Raw genomic sequence first — 19,542 nt, forward strand, 5'->3', positions numbered from 1 at the left:
TCCTATGTTATATCCATTATGAAATAATAAAAATATCAACATAGCTGAACCAACACTTTGGCTTACTGATCCAGGATTATCAAAGAACTTCGTGGCAATATTTACCAAAGCTGAGGACAACATCTTCTGCGATGAGCCTTACCTGAAGTTCTTCTAAAGATTTCATAATCTGGATCTAATTGGTACGTTTGGTTTAAGGACCTTTGGAAGGTAATAAAGTTGAAGTTGAATCACGCAAAATAGGGTAGTTCCCCTCTTTGGGAATATTGGATGCTTGAATCGCAGACCTTATCACTATCTCAACTTTCTTGATTACGTTGTTCTTGATCTTCTTGTAGACCAGGTCCCGTAGTATGTTTAGGATATGTACTTTGTTGTGTCCAACATGACAGTTGCATTGTCTTTGTCAACCGGAAGTAATTTCCTCAGTTGCCTTCACTTCCTTGATGGCTTGGACATTTCTAAACAGATTGTTTCAGAGGTTGGCAATTCGTATTACATATGCTGCTCCAGCTCTTACTTCTTCCGCGACTACTTGGGGAGACGTGGTTTCTAAGGTGCTAATGATTTCCTCTTTTGGAATTGTCCTTGATATTATGGCGAATTTTAGGCCTTTGGCAAGTATCTAACATCATCATCTAGTTATGCAAAGATTAGATTAGTGACGACCCGAGAGTTGCCTAGATTTCTTAGTTTGAAATGTTTTTCTTGAAGCAGTTTCACAACTTTGTCCTTCTGCTTGTTTGTGGCTTCCTCTCTTGTGTATAACGCTTTCTCTGTGATCAGTCTGTCAACTAATTGGCTAGTCCTAACCCTTTCTAAAGCGATGGAGAAAAAAATTCGTGAAATTTCGGACTCGCATCAAGGGGAGCTCTAATTACAACTAATTACGAACTGAATTTGCAGTCTTCCTAAATCTTAAATAATGTTCTTTTACGTCAATTCGAGGCCTCCTTCATCAAAATCTGTTGCTCCGTTCAAAAATTACGTCGGTCGTGTAAACTATAAAACCTAGTTACAGTATAAATGTTTGTTGTAAATAGTTTGCAGTCTATTGGTTTGGACAACGTATTTCTACAAGTTTGCAAGATTAATTCATTACAATTCCCAAGATTCAAGACTCTTCCCTATAAACCAGTCTGAATTTTCTCTCGTACGCAATTTAAAAACCCTATTTTGTTTAAAGAAGTTTGCGTTGCATTTACGTGAAAATACCGAATATAAATAAGACACTATATGCTTGTACTTACTCTTTTTTTGTGCGTTATAAATATAAAATTATAAAATAATAAATCTTGTCCAAACTTCTAACGGTCCCGTCTTACGTTGCTTCGTGTTTGTAGCAAATCGAAAACGCAATTATCCCTTCTCCTTTCTGAATGCTGACGTCAGACGAACAACGGACCTATCACGCATGTTGAAGTCGTTCATTCGATACGGGAAAATAACATAAGCCATCTCACGGGAAAATATCGCCGTGGGATTTAATTGCGCATGTATTTTATATAAGGAAGGGAGTTCAGACATGGAACGTGTGCGTGGATGTAAAGGTAGTGTGTTGTCTTACGGGAAAATATCATTACGGGGTCAGATGGCGCATACGTTTGTATGTGGCACTCTAAACTTTATATGTGAGTATTCAGATGCAACGAAAAATTAGATTTGGCGATTTTGCATACTCGGCAGTCGGCTTAAATTAGCCCTTCTAAAAGAAAGCCATATACCTATTAATTGTTCATTATTTATTAGCGATCGCAATTTCTTTTGCCTTTTAAGTTATTTTTAAAAGGATAAATGCCATAAAACACTAACTCAGACTGTCGGAGAAGTTTAGATATTAAATTTGGCAACTGAACTTACATTGATGTTTCTTTGAGAGACGTCAATCAACCATGTGTATGGACCTTTATTTCCACGGACTAATAATTTTAATATTTTATTGTTTCAGACTAAACGTTCTTATAATTTATATTCTTTATATATTTATTATTTCAGAATCATAAAAAAAAGAATGGTAATTAAAAACAGATATCCAAAATTTCTGAATTCAGCTGATCCAATTTCGATGTGTATATGGTTGCATATGCCGGTGTCACAGTACAGTAATACATTGAGAAATACTGTTGCTTTGATTATACATGTACATCTGAGTAGTTACCTTAGCCTTTGTTGAGCACTTGTTAAAGATGTCTGGTTATTTTTTTTAAAACGCTTCATTCTTCATCCAAATTAGTTTGTGAAATTATGTAAACAATATCAATTTTTGCATTACCGTAGACCAGTTGAGATTGATACGTCTCCTCGGTAATGATTCTTTTCATTGAAAAATACGTACCTATCTAAAACTTTAGTGTAAGAATTATCTGTTACCTTCACAATTTTTTTTAATGATAAAAAACAAGCGCTCTCTTTGCGCATACTTTGATAATTAATTTTCTAACCTTAGCACCCTCTACGTGACAGCAACATCATAATTTTTGTTTTAAATCGAACGTTGATATTGATAATTTTATGTTATGGACGAAATTTTTACACCAATATTTTATACTCTCCGAGAGCCCATTTAAAAATATAATATAAACATGATTTTATTTCTATCTGAATCCGAGAGATTGCCTACCATTTTATGGACACCCTGTATATTGGAAATAGCATATTTTCGAACATATACACTTTTATTTTTATTTTTATTTGAGGAATGTAGGTATCCTTAAAATGTGGGCAATTTCTCACGGACACCCTGTAGAAAAGAAACGTTTTGGTCTTATAGTTTCTTGCACAGACGATACCAAATGAACAAGATTTGCTTGCAAAATGTGAATTTTAAAACATAATCAAAATATATAAAAAATAATGTTTTGAAAACAAAAACGGTAGTTAATCTCGATTTATATAAAATATATTCCAGTAATGAAAGCTAAAACCACTGTTAGAGTTAAATGATATATAAATATATCGCAGTAATATATTTGCAATATAATAATACACTGCGTTTCACTTTTAATTGAGGCACCCTTATATCTCTCTTATTTGAAATTGAAACATATCACATTTCATATTGAAATAATTATCGACAGAGGGATTGTTCTGATATAATTACATTTGAATCTAGTCATAGGGGTCGGGTTTCAAAATTACAATTACTGAGCATTAATTTACAATCGATTTTCTTATTGTCATAATCTCTGTTTCGTTCATTAAATCAATGTCTCCCACAAGGTACCATACTTAGACTGCTCTCATATAAGTAGTTTATCTTGATATTCATGGTAAAATCTTGAAGTTCGCTGAAGATACTGTGGTCTTTTACGAAGGTGAGACTTGAAGTATTTGAAAATTAAAGCAGATAATGACTTTCTAACTCTTGAAAAATAGTTTTGATTCAATACAATTTCCTAAAATGCTAAAACAACACAGTATTTACCATCCTCATCATACATCACAATCCAATTATGGAGTCTTTTGTAATTAGGAAGGAATCAAGTTATTTAAAATATTTATACATCACCATATAAACAGAAACTTGAAATGGTGAATTGTCAAAAAAATTGGGAGTACACTTTCTTTAAACTTTAAAAAGTTTTCACATTTTGAATAATCTAAATATGTATAATACAAAAATATACAGGGTGTCCCGTTCATGTTTCAAAAAAACTTGTGTGCAAATTCCTAATGGAAAAATAATGGGGGTAGTTCAGGTAACGTTTTTCTCTTATGCGCCCTGTTTTTGAGATACAGTGTATTGAAGCTGTTACTTTCCATATGGTGTTCCTTAATTATCTTTAAATCTGCTAAAAATAAAAATGTCAAAATTTGTACATGAGTAAACATCAACTGTGCGTTAAGAATAATGTGCAAACGGTTTTTTTCTGAAAAGCAATGTCCCGATACAGGTAATTGGAGGCGTACAATTTAAAATTTACATTTCTAAACGGTTTTGTAAACTCTAAAGCTAAAGCATACTACAAGAAAGTTATACTTTTCGAAATGCGGTAGCATGTATCATTTTCGAGAAAAATTAAGTTACATTTTTTTGCTCATATAAAGCGGCACAAGTACATTCACAGAATATTAAATTGAAAGAGGACATTACCATTGAATGGGCTGAAGACATTTAGCTACCAATAGTCTTTGCATTTAAGAATATAACTTTAATTTATTACGTATCACATAAAACAGTCAAATTGCAAAATAGTTTATTAACGTAAAGAAATAAAAAAATTAAAATTTATTTTAATTTTAGGCTTGTTGTAAAGTAACATTTAAAAGTAAATCAAAATAATCAAATTATGGTAATTAATTATCTATTAATTACTAATTTTAGATTTTGTAAATTACTACACTACCACTACTAAAAAAAAAATTGTTGAATGGACTGAATTGTTGATGGACATTAATGCTTAAAAAAGTGATAAGAGCAGAAAAATATTATGAACAAACACGGAGACAGACGGAACAAAATAACTGCACAATTAAATAAATGAGCAAAACTCGAAATACTACAGTAGATGCTGAAATTGTCCCCCATTTGTTTCTATGCAACTTAATTTTTCTTGAAAAGGGTACGTGCACGACAAGTATACCTTTTTTGCAGTATGCCTTAGAGTTTACAAAACCGTTTAGAAATGTGAACAATTTTGACTTTTAACATTTTTTTTTTCGATTATACCCTTCCAATTACCTGTATAAGCGACACTGCTTTTCAGAAAGAAACCATTTGCATTATTATTCTTAACGTGCAGTTGTATGTTTACTCATGTACAAGTTTTGACATTTTTATCTTTAGGTGATTTAAAGATAATTAAGAAAAACCATTTGGAAAGTAACAACCTCAACACACTGTATTTCGAAAACAGAAGAAAAAAAAACGTTATATGAACTACCCCCATTATTTTCCCATGAGGAACTTGCACACAAGTTTTTTTGAAACATGAACGGGACACCCTATATATTGGAGATCATGAATAAGAAGCCATTTATTTACTCTGTCTCAATTTATTAGTGAATTTAAAGGAAAAATTAATATCAACAGTTAATTTACAATTAGTCCACTAGAAAAAGGGGGACTAGAGTTACCAAAACTATTGGACAGCGCAGTTACCAGACTATTTGAAAAAATACCTAAAAATAGTAGCCACANACAAAAATACACAGGGTGTCCCGTTCATGTTTCAAAAAAACTTATGTGCAAGTTCCTAATGGAAAAATAATGTTTTTGAGATACAGTGTGTTGAAGCTGTTACTTTCCATATGGTGTTCCTTAATTATATTTAAATCTGCTAAAGATAAAAATGTCAAAATTTGTACACGAGTAAACATAAACTGTGCGTTAAGAATAATGTGCAAACGGTTTCTTTCTGAAAAGCAGTGTCCCGATACAGGTAATTGGAGGCATACAATTAAAAAAAAAAATGTTAAAAGTAAAAAATTTTTAGCTACCAATAGTCTTTGCATATAAGAATATAATTTTAATTTCTTACGTAACTGTTTACATTGCAAAATATTTTAGTAACGTAAAGAAATAAAAAAAATTAAAATTGATTGAATGAAGTTTAAGTTGTTTGTTGTAAAGTAAATTTAAAAGTAAATCAAATTAATCAAATTATGGTAAGCAATTATTAATTACTAATTTTAGATTTTGTAAATTACTACTAAAAAAAAATTGTTGAATGGACTGAATTGTTGATGGACATTAATGCTTAAAAAAAGTGATAAGAACAGAAAAAAATTATGAAACAAACTCGGAGACAGACCGAACAAAATAACTGCACAATTAAATATATGAGCAAAACTCGAAATACTACAGTAGATGTTGAAATTGTCCCCCATTTGCTTCTATATAACTTAATTTTTCTCGAAAATGGTACGTGCTACCGAATTTCGACAAGTATACCTTTTTGCAGTATGCCTTAAAGTTTACAAAACCGTTTAGAAATGTAAAAAATTTTGACTTTTAACATATTTTTTTTTCGATTGTAACCTTCCAGTTACCTGTAACGGCGACACTGATTTTCAGAAAGAAACCGTTTGCATATTATATTATATTTATACAGGGTGTTTCTAAAAGAGGGTTCCAAACTTCTGCTGCGTTTATAACTCATTAAAATAAGCCAAACGGTTCCTATTAACATGTGCCCTGAAACGTCCCTTAGGAAGTTATATGCCCTTAAAAGGGCTCAAACAAAACTGTTTTTTTTTTTTCAAATAAATTGCAGTTATGAAGGATCCGATCATTTAATAAATAATTTAGGACATAAACTAAAACTATTTAAATTTAGAGTTACACTTACTAATTAAAGAACTAATTACTACTGCAGACAATACCTAATGTGAAATAGAAAATAATGGGATTAAAATTTTCAAACTCAATTTACTCGAAAACCATTGGAAATATCGATTTGGACAAAGATAATGTTTTTTACTTAAAATTGTTAAGATTTTATAAATCTGCATAGAAAATTGTAAAAAAATTGAAATAAAAAAAAATATGGGCCGAAAACCCCCTTCACCAACCTAAATAGGACGCATGTCGAAAAACGGAGTAGCCCATGTTATTTAACGTAAAAAGTTATGTAAGACCCATACATTTTTTTCTATTTATTTGCGACCGTTTTGTCGATAACAGAAAAGAAAACAGTTTTGTTTGAGCCCTTTTAAGGGCATATAACTTCCTAAGGGTGCGTTTTAGGGCACGTGTTAATAGGAACTTTTTGGCTTATTTTAAAGAATTATGAACACAGCAGAAGTTTGGAACCCTATTTTAGAAACATCCTGTATTTACTCGTGTACAAGTTTTGACATTTTTATCTTTAGGCGATTTAAAGATAATAATTAAGAAAAACCATTTGGAAAGTAACAACCTCAACACACTGTATCTCGAAAACAAGGCGTCTAAGAAAAAAACGTTATGTGAACTACCCCCATTATTTTCCCATGAGGAACTTGCACACATGTTTTTTTGAAAAATGAACGGGACATCCTGTATATTGGAGATTATGTATAGAACGCCATTTATTTACTCTGTTCCAATTTATTAGTGAATTTAAAGGAAAAATTAATATCAACAGTTAATTTACAATTAGTCCACTAGAAAAAGGGGGACTAGAGTTGAAAAACCAAAATATGGCAAAACTATTGGACAGCACAGTTACCAGACTATTTGAAAAAATACCTAAAAATAGTAGCGACAATAATGCCATTCAGAACTGTAAAAAACGTATTAAATATTGGATTTGTAAGATCGGAAACGGGAAATATATTTTTCATATCATTATAGTCATAGTTTTTGATTTACAGGTAATAAGATTTGTCAATTTCCATTACTTTTTATCATATTTTTGTAGAAATTATTATAAATAAACTTTAGTATTACTGATTTAATGAAGAAGGCATCATTTTTTGTAATTTCCTACTGAAATGTCAAAACGTTTCAATTGAAAATAACCATGATATAAGGGTGGCTTCATGAAAAGTGAAACGCGGTGTAGAGAACCGCATAAATTCATAGAATTCTGAATCCGTTTAAGGTTCCCTGCTAGACGAGGAAACCCTGTTGTCCCCCGCAGACAGTATAATAAGCTGCTCGGAGACGGAGGAAATAAAGCGAAAGCACGACCGCAGCTCGTCCAACTCCAAAGATATCAATGAGAAACTCACCCCTCCCAGTCCCGGCACGCCGACTAACGCGTCTCATTCTCTCTCCCTGTCCGATGGCAAGGACGACTTCCTGATCGACGACGAGATCGCCGACCAGCCAGCGCTCGTCTTCGAAGACACCATCACGGCGCCGAACGACACCTTCAACGTGACTGTGTCGCAAAACAACTCGGAAAGCACCCCGACGATCGTGGACTCAACGCCGAAGCAGAAGAGGAGAGTCCTGCCAGCCCTTGAAGGCAGTCCACTTAGCGTCAGGAGTAAGAAGTTCTTGCAGAGTCGGACTGGGTCTTTGGACACGCTGTCGCCTTGCGAAAGTATAGCTAGCGACGATTTGATGATGGACTACGAGTACAGTCAGAGTAGCGGATTGGAGGATTGTGATAGGTGAGTGATTAGTTGCACATTTGTTGGTACAACCAATTTTCATGATACTTAGTAAATTGTGTATGTTCTTGCCAAGTAACTCATGTAATGCATGAAACATGCAAAACTTTTTAAGTTTTTTACATTATTCAGACCATCATAAAATAATTCATTTTTCGAGAAGTACGGTCCTGCAAACTTGTAATATAAAATTATTCAGTGGCATAGATGTACCTAAATATGACAGTTTCCGAGATAACCGTAATTTTCGGTATCTCTGCAGTAAAAAAACGAGACATTGACTAATTAACATTCTTTGTTTGTTTAAAATAAATGGGAGGCAGCTATTTTTATAAAGTTTATGTTCCAAACCCAGATTTAAAAACATTTCCCTTGGCGTGACCCAAACACAAAATGAATGTTGGCTAAATCATCGAAAGTATACTTTGATTTAGAACAGAAACTTTATAAATATCACACTTTTCGTTTATTTGAAACAATTTGTCATCCAATATTGAAAGTTGCCATTCATTTGTACACTTACTGTTCAGTCCAATATATCCAAAACTGAAATTATGTCGAAAATAGTACGTCCCAAACATCCTAATAAAAATTTACAAGAGGGTTCATTTGTAGATTAAAGATTGTTGTTTAAGAAATTGTACAAGGATATTAAAAAAAACGGCGATGTATAATTTCATATTTTTAAAAATGACACTGCTACTCCCATACCTATGCCATTGATTATTCTTTTTTTTTTAAATAATACTAGTTTTTGTTTCAAACTGTCTCATAAATATTAAGACATCTTAAATTTTATTTTAGATCTTTCGTGCGTAAATAGGACCGAAGCTTCAAAATTTTCCATGCTTATTAATTAATATGGTTTGCGACATACCTTACTAGCCACCCTGTATATTAAACAAATAATTCTATTTACACCTCTGCTTTTGACAGGAACAGTGATAACAGTACATACAATGCGAGGGAAAAAATGTATATTAGAAATGAAAAATTAAAATAAAATAAAAAGTTATTTCCATGGGATCAATAATAGAAGGTCTACAAATGTAATTTTATCATTAAATATTTCCTTCACGAGACTGTAGATGAGTACATTTTTTTCTGATATTTGTTATGTACCTAGGGCTCGTATTCAAGAGTAAAATTTTTAAATCAAATCTTTGAATTTTTAAAGGAGGAGGGCCCCTAAAGTTTTTGGCCTAATTTATTTTTGGCTGAAAAAATCTGAAAAAAATTTTTTTAGTACCTACTAGCAATACTGAATCGCGTCCACCCTAAACGGACCAACCTTGTCACCCTCTTTCCCCCCTCCACCCCCTTAAATGAAATCACACACATTTACAGTGAATAAAACGAAAAAGAAAAAATCAATAATTATACATACATGTTTATGCATAGTTGATTAGCCACTTTGAATTTCGTGATTCTGAATTCATAATTGTAATCAGTGATCCAAGAAAGTAAGTTTAATATTGTTGTCCGCCATATGGAATACGTCATTTTGAATTTCGTAATTCTACCTTCAGATTCGTAATCAGAGACCCAAAAAATGTGATAATGAAATATGACATGGATGAGTTGTTGGGATAGCTAAACATAAATTTAAGCTTATTATTTAATAAAAGCAGAGGGTTCTTTGAGTACACCTAATACACACTTTTTTTTTTGTTGCTGGTAGATTATGTGGAAACGCAACTTTGTTGCATATTTCTAAAATACGTAATTTCTAAGAGAAATGGTTTTAATTGTCTACTACAGTCTTCAGTTACCGTTAGTCGAGTATTTGAAAATAAATTAAAGTCCAAATACAATAATTAAACTTCACTCTTTTGCTAAATTTGCAATTAAATAAAATGTCCTTAAAAGTCGACGTCTTCTGGTAGGGCAAAACTATAATCACGAGCAAAGCGAAGGTAAATCACAGTAAATAAGATGACATTTCGAAAAATAAATTAAAGAAAACAAAGAAAAATACTGTTTAAGGTGTAAAAATAAGTTTATGTCTACTCCACTTCCCTATGCCAACTGCAAATTTTGAAAGATTGATTAAATGACTTAAAATGTGAAAGAGGTACCGTAGAAAATTTTATTAAAAGTTTGAAGACCCATAACATAAGTTATTTGCTTTAATAAAGCTTTGTTTACATTTTTAGATCTGCGTATAACTTACCCTGCAATTTTTTTTTACTTTAAATTAAGTAAAAAAGAAATATTAAAGACTATGGCGCGATTTTATCTGGAGAAACAAAAACAAACACTAAAAATTATTTCTGACAAAACCAGGCATTATGTCCGCTTTCTGAAATATAATAGATGACAATCATTACATTTCCTGAATTAAAACAAATTGTCTGAAATAAATTAACATTTTGTTAAATACCTATGACTAATCTGAAATTCAATGTATGCTTTCTAATAAAATATAACTTGAAAATTTGTAGAAAATATTTACGAAAACTATATTTTTTCATTAACATTTGTGATCGCATTAATTCAATCATTATTTTTGAATTCGTAGCATTAGTGTTCTATTGTTGATATTTTTTTATCATCTTACATTTTTTCTTTCTAGACAAAGTAGTGGTTTTCCTTCCTTTAACGACACCACAATGATGAAAGTAGATAGCACCCTCGATTGCAGTAAACCAGCCAAAGACTGGATATTTTCTGGAAATTTCATTCCAAACGAGCAAGCATTAAAGTGGTAAGTTTTGTTTGCTTTCCATTATTCTTAATTAATCGGGAATATTACTAACCATTTGTGTCCCCCTAATAAAGCGGTGGGATATTTTTAATTACCCGCATAAAATATTACCAAATAACAAAGCATTCTATAAAGTAATGGACCCATAATTTCCCTTCTTTTGTGAATTTCACCCGGATTTGCATTAAATGATGTGAGATAAGGCGATTGTGTTGCGCCGTAGAAGGTTACCGGTAACGATGATTTATTGATATCCTTGTAGTTATGTAAATAAATTCACCTGAATAGTGTACATGATCTTTAGAAGATTAAAGTTATTTTTGGCTTTTACAATATTGTTATACCAAACGTATATCTATTTTTTTTTAGTAAATATTCCTAGTGATTGTAGCTAATAAAACTAAAACATCTGCTATTTATGCCGTGAAATAGACTTCAGAAGTTATTAGTAAATTTATTTTAAAATATCTATTTAACAGTTACCTATAAATGAAATATGAATATACAATAGAATGTAGACATGTCGTCAAAATAAGTAAAAAAAAAACTAAAACTAAAACTAAAACCCCCCACTAAATACCTACGTTCATCGACTCGCACATAAAAACCTGCGCCAGATGTATGCATGCCCACGTACTTTTTTTCAATTTCTTCACAACGTTCATGATGATGATGAATTAGGAACCCTAGCAGCGACGTACGCTTGTATAATTGAATACGTATAATCAAGGTGTAAAAAATAAATGTCAATTTTTTTTCAAAATCTATTACAACCTTATTACTGGCTCAGTTATCGAAGGATGGATGGTCAAAAAAGTATCCGGAACTTGTCATTTAAAAATTCTGCGAAAGGTAGATTTAAATTTCTTTCTTGATGGAAAGTTGGTAGCACACTACTCTACTTTGACCATAGACCTAGTAATTTATAAGGTTTATATAACTCTGACCCGAAGTTTGAGCGCGATTTGTCAAGTAGTTTGTTTACAGCTGTTAAGTTTGTTAGCCCACCTGGAGTGCGTTCCGCGATTTTTACTATGGATAATGTTATTGAACAAAGAGTTTGCCTAAAATTTTGTGCTACCAACGGAATTTATTGTGCTGAATCGATGAAAATGTTAGGAAAGACGTACGTAATTCAGTTTTATTGAAAACTCAAGCATACGTGTGGTACAAAGCATTCAAACATGGTCGAGAAGTGGTTGATGATTTTCCACCTTCCGGCCATCCTTCGACATCTTCAACTGAAGAAAATATCGATAAAATGAAGGAAATGGTGCTTGCAAACCGTCATTATAGTTTGAGAGAGCTGGCATATGAATTAAACATATCTCACGAATCAGTTTGCACCATTTTAGTCGATATTTTGAGTATCAAACGCGTCGCAACACGGCTGGTTCCAAAAGAGCCGAATTTTCTTCAAAAAGAGCATCGCAAACATGTTGCTTGAATGAGCTAATTCAGACACTACATTCATGCAACGCATCATAACGGGTGACGAGAGACATGGGTTTACAAATCTGACATGTAAACAACAAGATTCGAAATGGCGCTTTTCTAATGAGCCGAAACCAAAAAAAAAAAAAAAACACGTCAAAGTCGATCAAAAATCAAAGACATGTTGACTGTTTTCTTTGACTATGGTTGTGTTACCCACACAGAATTCCTTCAGAATGAAGAAACAGTCGACAGGATCTGGATTATCTGGTCGTTATGAGGCGTCTGAGAGAGAATATTCACAAAAGACTAGATTTATGGAAGGACAGTTCTTGGATTTTACATCACGACAATGTACATAAAGCGATAATTGTGAATGAATTTTTTTACCAAAGACTCAACGAATGTCATCTAGCATCTGGTGAATATGGTGCCAGATATGGCTCCTGTTGACTTTTTTCCCTTTTTGCAAACTCAAATTACTAGTTCGTGGAACACGTTCTGAGTCGATAGAAGTCAATACAAAAATCTCTGGATGGGTTGAAATCCATATCGGAATATGCGTTTAAAAAATGCTTTAACGACTGGATTGTTCCTTAGAAAAAAATGTATTGCTTCAAATAGAGCCTATTTTGAGGGAGATAAAATAAATTTTGATTATTACATAATTGAATATGTTGTGTTTTATTGACAAATTTCGGATATTTTTTGACAGAATACAGTTTTGACACGAAACAGTTTTTGATTGATTAATCCAAGAAACACTGGATGCTTCAAACTTGGTATGGAACAGTTCCTTCAACTAGTCCCGTTGGAATTAAAAACAGTTTCAACTATTAAAAAAAGGTATTTGACGTTGGAGAAAATATTCAAATTTGTGTATTTTTATAATTATTCTGGAAATACTACTAAATATTTTTAATATTATTCTTCTTGTTAACATAATATCAACAATTCATGTCTTGGGCAACCACCAGTACACTCTTGATCATAGTGATATCTTGACCGCTACCAACTGCTCGGTATGTATACGTCAGATATGCCACCAGCTGTTCAATATATCATTGGCTTTACAAGTATAAACTGCGCTATCTAATGATATATGTGCGTCATATATGCCATCATAACGACGAATTAGTGCTTATTTCAATGACAGATAACTAGACGAATATATTTAACTTTTCCATAATTACTTGGTGGAAATTGATTGACATTATCCATATAAAAAACTAAAGGTTTGCAAAAAGCCTTGATTGGAAATGATCTAATCTGTCAAAAAAATCGTCTATCGCGCACTGTGACGCTAAATAAGTTTATTTTGAGAGTTGAAACTTGTCAGACCTTCTCAATTAATCCATCATTAGGTAAGTTCGGCATTAACATCTAGATGCAACAGATGTGTGTTGTTCTTTTCTAACTGTAAGAGATGAAAAGACAAAGAGATATATCTAGAGCATCTAGATGTCAATACCGAACTTGCCTATTGTTTAGGTTTTATTCAAATTTTATTTTAGTACTATCAGTTTTCCTCATGGTATGTCAAATTGAAGTTTCTGTCTTCAATGGTTCTTGAGCCATTGATCAGGAACTTTGTTTCACACTGAATCTTTGAAAGGTCAGCAGGGCCGGATTGGGAAATTTTTTCGGCCCGAGTTCGATTTTTCATATCGGCCCACTAGTGGCTTTGTAATGGCGCCGCAGGCGAAAATTTTCAAGATCACGCTTTCTCCTGCCACCTTATAATTTCAATAAAAAGTCCATTTGTACAAATATACAGACTTACACAAGGATAATTTTTGGAAAAAGCATTAGAGAGAGATCATTTATCGGATAAAAGCGGATTTTTAAGTAAACCCTGCCCACTAATAGCAAATAAAAACGAAAAAAAAAAACTTAAAGAAATTATTAACGTGTTAATAAGCAGTTATGCCATAAAAATTTCAAGAAACAAACAAAGACTAAACTAAAAGAGACAACCTAAATACTAAATAAAGTTGATTCAATACAAAAATGCCTAGTACCTAACTAAAATAATAATAAATTTTTAAGGCTGGAACTTCTCTGAGCAACCTCATCAATAATTTCATTATTTTCTAAATCTATAAGAATATCCTTTTCTACAGACATAAATAGAAACGNATTCTGAAAATAAAATGGAAATATTAGTATTACTGCTAATTACAATAGGTAAACACTTTTAGTTACTTACCTAGGTACAGGTAAAAAACCATCAACATCTTCAACATAATTGAAAAATTCCCAAAAATCGTCTTCCATCTTACAGGATATGTATGTATGTAACAGAACTAATTTTTAAAAAATAATTATAATTTATATATCGTTCACGTATAGAATATCCTTTATTGAATACCTTGACTTAATTGTTTGTAAAATATACTGCTATACTATTATGAAACCACAAAATTAATAAATTAGGAAGATTTAAGCAAATGTCAAACATCACTAATATGTCACTCACCCAGTACTCATTTGTGAGGACAATTTGAGTTTGATTTAAGTGACTCATTGAAGTAGAATTGTTTATGAATACGATTAGGGTGAGTTGAGTATGAGATAAGTGTGAGTGGAACTTTAGTGAGATCTATGAATTTGGGCCTGAATCTTTGAAAGGTCAGAGAAAATCCTTTTAGGAAATAATGTTAATCGTGTTTTCTTTGTGTTAGTTTTGAAGGGAGGAATCCTAAGTCCTAAAAGTTTATCACTTACCGTGCTCAAGTTTGTTTTATTCATCTGCAAACTTAAAAAGTTATTCCGATTTAATTTCTGAGAAGAAATTACTTAAATTTTTACTGTAAATTCCAATTACATACTCCTTCAAAAGGCATTTTCTGATTCTATATTAGTAAAATGCAGTGCCTGATTTACAGTGGTGAGGGCCTGTAGGCTGAAAATTGATGGGGGCCTATTCTAGAAAAAAAAAATCCTTTTTGGTAGCCCCCCCCCCAAAAAAAAAATATTCTTATTTTATACGTTTTGTCCCTCTAGTGGCAACTCTTAAGAATCATATCTTAATTGATAGAATTCAAATTTTAAGAATAAAAAATTATATTTTTCAGAATAATTTTTTTTTCTTGTTCATGATGGGTCTTAAATAAAATCTTTAAAAAAAATAGTTTTCATTAAAAAAATGTTGTTAACATGGTGGGGGCCCCTAGTTGGTAGGGGCCTGTAGGCTGCAGCCTACACCAGCCTATAGGTAAATCAGGCATTGGTAGAATGGCAGATTTTAGTTGCACTATTTGGGACTATCTCCTATAATGTGGTGCAATATTTTTATTAGTGATTCGATGAGCTGGTTTGGAACTCAAAGGACTGTATTCTTACTGAAGATTTCTTTATATTAGATAACATTTGTATAGGCCAGAAGAAACGAAAAACTTACTACGCCATTGTTTTTGATATCCTTCAAAACGGATACATATTCAGTTTAGTTAAAAAAATAAATAAAAAATCGATTTTTAGTCCTGGAAACCTTGCCTAATTGTTTAAGTCAAACATAAGAAATTATCATTGCCTGAATATTGATGTTCTCAGATCTTACATAGAAGTACGTTTCAGTTCAGTGTGTATCAATTTTAACGGGTGCTAAAAACAGTGGCGTAGTAATTTTTTTCTGTTCTAAAGAAAATTGCTAAAGATTCTTCTTATCCATAAAAAAAATATTGTTAAGTACATCACCATAATATTAAGTGAGCACGTTGTATAAAAACAAAATTGTATAAACTTTTTTAATTGAATTTTCATCCTTTTCCCTTTCCTTTGTTAAATACCTCAAACAAGTAAAAGCATCCAGTCTTTTCAAGCATATCCGCTAATTCTCAATTTCCACTCGAATAATAATTCCGCTAGATTTACTAATAGTAAATAAATCATAAATAGGTATCTGGGTTAGGCTAGGTAAGGCTCTCGTTTTGCATATATCGGGTCTAACTATGTCTTAGTCATATCACCATCATGTAACAATTACTTATCTGTATCTTGAATGCCACTAATAAAGATTTTCTGCATCGTGCTCTAATTAACACCGCTATATCTCGTCACGATGCGCGGTTCACGGTATTGTTAAATCATCTAGGCGATGTTGCCAAGTTCCACACATTTGCCGATAATATGCGGAAAGTGATATGATGCCTAACAATCGACTATTAAATATTTAAATTTTGTGGTGTTGCTTCATTGCAATAGTACATTTACAAATAACTTCCCTAATATTTTATACATCGTTATTTAATTTAGGAATTGTTACAAACAATATATGCATATTGATTGGACAGGGAGATAGGCACATAGACAGATAATAGTTAGACGTGTAGAATTTATCTGCCTGCCATCAAGATTTAATGTATGAATTAGATATGTTAAACTCCGAAAATGATTTGTTTTCCAGACAAAACCCTTCAAAATTTTTGTAAACATAAATCAATTTTTTATATTTCAAGAACATGTGGTGATAGCTACATACAGATGCTTCATAAATGATCACAAACCATGTGACCAGTAATTTTGTTTGGAACAATAACTTTATTTCCTTCACTTTGCCAACAAAATTTAGGCAATTTTTTTTTCTTCTCTAATTTTAAATTTATCATAATTTGAGCATTATGAAGTTTGAAAAATAGAATGGTAGTAACAAATTAAAATTAAATAGGTATACCTACCGCAAAACAAAAATAATTTTGTCAAAAATAAAAAAAAAACGTTTGCGTCAGTTTATTACCTCTGAAAAAAAAATTGCATAAATATGTGCAACTCTTTTCGAGATCCAGGGATTGTTAACCCCTATTTTGATATTTAATTGAATAGGAATAATAAAAAAAGTACATAAAGACAAGACTAATTTACAACTGAAGATTAATTAACAGAAAGTTGATTAACAAAATATTCTTCCACAGGATAGAAACGTTTATCGACCAAGTATTTTTTCAGAGCCTTTTTGAAGCTATAAACAGAGGTACAAATTTTTCTATCATTAGGTAATCTATTGAACATTCGTATACCAAGACAGTTAGGTGAGTTAAAAGACAGATTACACCTACCAAAAGGTATAATAAAATGGCAAGACTACCGTGTATCAATTGAATGAATCTGATTTCTGCGGACAAACTGATTTTTGTTGACAAAAATATATAGACACATTTCATACAACAAAACAGAAAGCATTATTAAAATACTGTAACAGATGAATATCCGTCTACAGTATTCCCTAGCTGACATTCCGAACAAGTTTTTGAGCAACAAATACATTATCAGCGTGACAAGATGGCCCCCAGAAACAGATACCATATCGCAAACGCGATTCTACCTGGCAATAAAATTGATCAATGGGCTGGACTTTTCTGATATTTCGAAATTGATATAATACTGAATTTAACTTCATTACTAATTCATTACATTGATTATTCCAAGTTAGACACTCATCCAGGGTTAATCCTAGAAATTTTACAAGATTTGTGTTATTAACTAGCGTATTGTTAACATTAACGTCAATACTATTACAAAGCTTTTGTCTATTGTGAAATTTTATAACCCGAGTTTTATTGATATTTACTAGTAATGAATATTGACTAAACTATTATAGTCCCTCATCCTGGATATCACTCTACCGCAAGTCTCAGATAATTTTTTATCCGATTTGTCTGAGATCATCACTGACGTACCATCGGCATAAAAAGTGAAAGACCCCGATCCTGAAAGTTCGTCTAAGTCATTAATGTATAAAAGAAACAGGACAGGGCCCACTACCGAACTCTGGGGTACCCCGTATTGACTTTTTTAATTTCAGAAGTTACATTATCTATAGCAACATATTGAACTCCAACTTGTCAACCAAGATGTCGTGATTAACGCAGTCAAACGCCCTACTGAGATCACAAAAGATCCCAACAGGGCATTCTCCAGCTTCTATAGCTCCAACAATACGACCATAACATGAATGCATAGCAGTAGTGGTTGACTTACTGCTTACGAAGCCGTGTTTATTACTGGATATGATAGTGTTCTTATCAATAAATGAATACAGTCTATGTAGAAAGGCATGTTCAAATACTTTTGAAAATTCTGAACTAACAGTAATGGGCCTATAATTTTCCAGAAAACTGCTGTCATACTTCTTGAAAATAGGAATTATTTTACCTATCCTCAAGCAATCTGGAAAGTGGCCAACAGCAAATGACAAGTTAACCAGATAAACCAATGGATGATTAATGCATCTTCAAAATGCCATTTAATACATGTACCAGTGCCGTAGATATTATGGATCAGCCTTTTTGGTAAAACGTAACTTCTACACCTATGCCTTTTGTACATACTTCTTTAAAGCAACAAATTGTTTAAAAGTAATTGTGTAAAATTTTCGTATTTTCTTAGATTTTGGAAAAGATTGCAAAATAATTATTTCGCTTTGTTTTTGTATTACAACAGAAACAGAAGCTCTTCAAAAGAAGATCGCTATGTGAATAACACAAGATAAAAATGACTAAATTTGAACAAAATTACAAATAAAAATAATAATCAATAAATCTGTATTGAACATACAAAATATGTGAACATATTGTAAATTGTTCAAGTACGATTAAATAAAAAAAATAGCAGAAATCTTTGACAGATGTTTAATAGAGTTTCAAATGAAATTAGAATAATTTTTAAATAAGAAAAAATATAATTTCAGAAAAATAACTAAATTGGAACAAAACTACAAATAAAAATAATAATCAATAAATCTGTATTGAACATACAAAATATGTGAACATATTGTAAATTGTTCAAGTACGATTAAATAAAAAAATAGCAGAAATCTTTGACAGACGTTTAATGTTGCAAATGAAATTAGAATATTTTTTAAATAAGAAAAAGTTTAGTTTCTTCAAATAATGTTAAACTATGTTTACATATTTTCTTTTATTTCTTTGTTTATTTGACTTTATTTTTGTACTTTTTGACAGTCTTCATATCGTGTACCAGAAATACTTATTTTTTGAACTAGTTACGTGAATAGCTATGTTGTGTCTGTATTTAAGATTTGATATTTCTGACTATAACAACGCACATACATTTTTAAAATTTGTTTTGTCGTCTTGTCAATTTTTTTGTTGTTTTCCCACTTGCATTTATTGTGTGACATTTTATGGCGTACTTAAACCGCTGAAAATAACATTGGCAAACAAATCAACACGTTTTAACCTTCGCCACATTTTTATTTTAATTGATTGGTGACTCACGGTCACGTTAACAGCCCGCTTTTTCGCTTACCTGTAACCTTTGCTTTTAAAAGTTTCTGACCCGTAAGACATTTCGCATCGATTTACTTTTACTTTAGAAATAGACGTCTTCGCCGCTGC

The 19,542-nt window shown here is 31.8% G+C and overlaps 1 protein-coding gene across 7 annotated transcripts in view; it reads left to right on the forward strand.

The window, feature by feature from the left end:
• Positions 1-19,542, forward strand: part of LOC108917117 — a 171,499-nt gene that overhangs the window by 109,434 nt on the left and 42,523 nt on the right. For all 7 annotated transcript variants that reach the window (XM_018723568.1, XM_018723570.1, XM_018723571.1 and 4 more), the window contains 2 exons: positions 7,527-8,043; positions 10,619-10,750. In XM_018723568.1, the coding sequence (XP_018579084.1) occupies positions 7,527-8,043; positions 10,619-10,750 (649 nt within the window). The remainder of the gene's footprint in view (positions 1-7,526; positions 8,044-10,618; positions 10,751-19,542) is intronic.

This window comes from Anoplophora glabripennis, unplaced genomic scaffold, assembly GCF_000390285.2.
Source record: "Anoplophora glabripennis isolate ALB-LARVAE unplaced genomic scaffold, Agla_2.0 scaffold45, whole genome shotgun sequence".
Lineage (NCBI taxonomy): Eukaryota > Metazoa > Arthropoda > Insecta > Coleoptera > Cerambycidae > Anoplophora > Anoplophora glabripennis.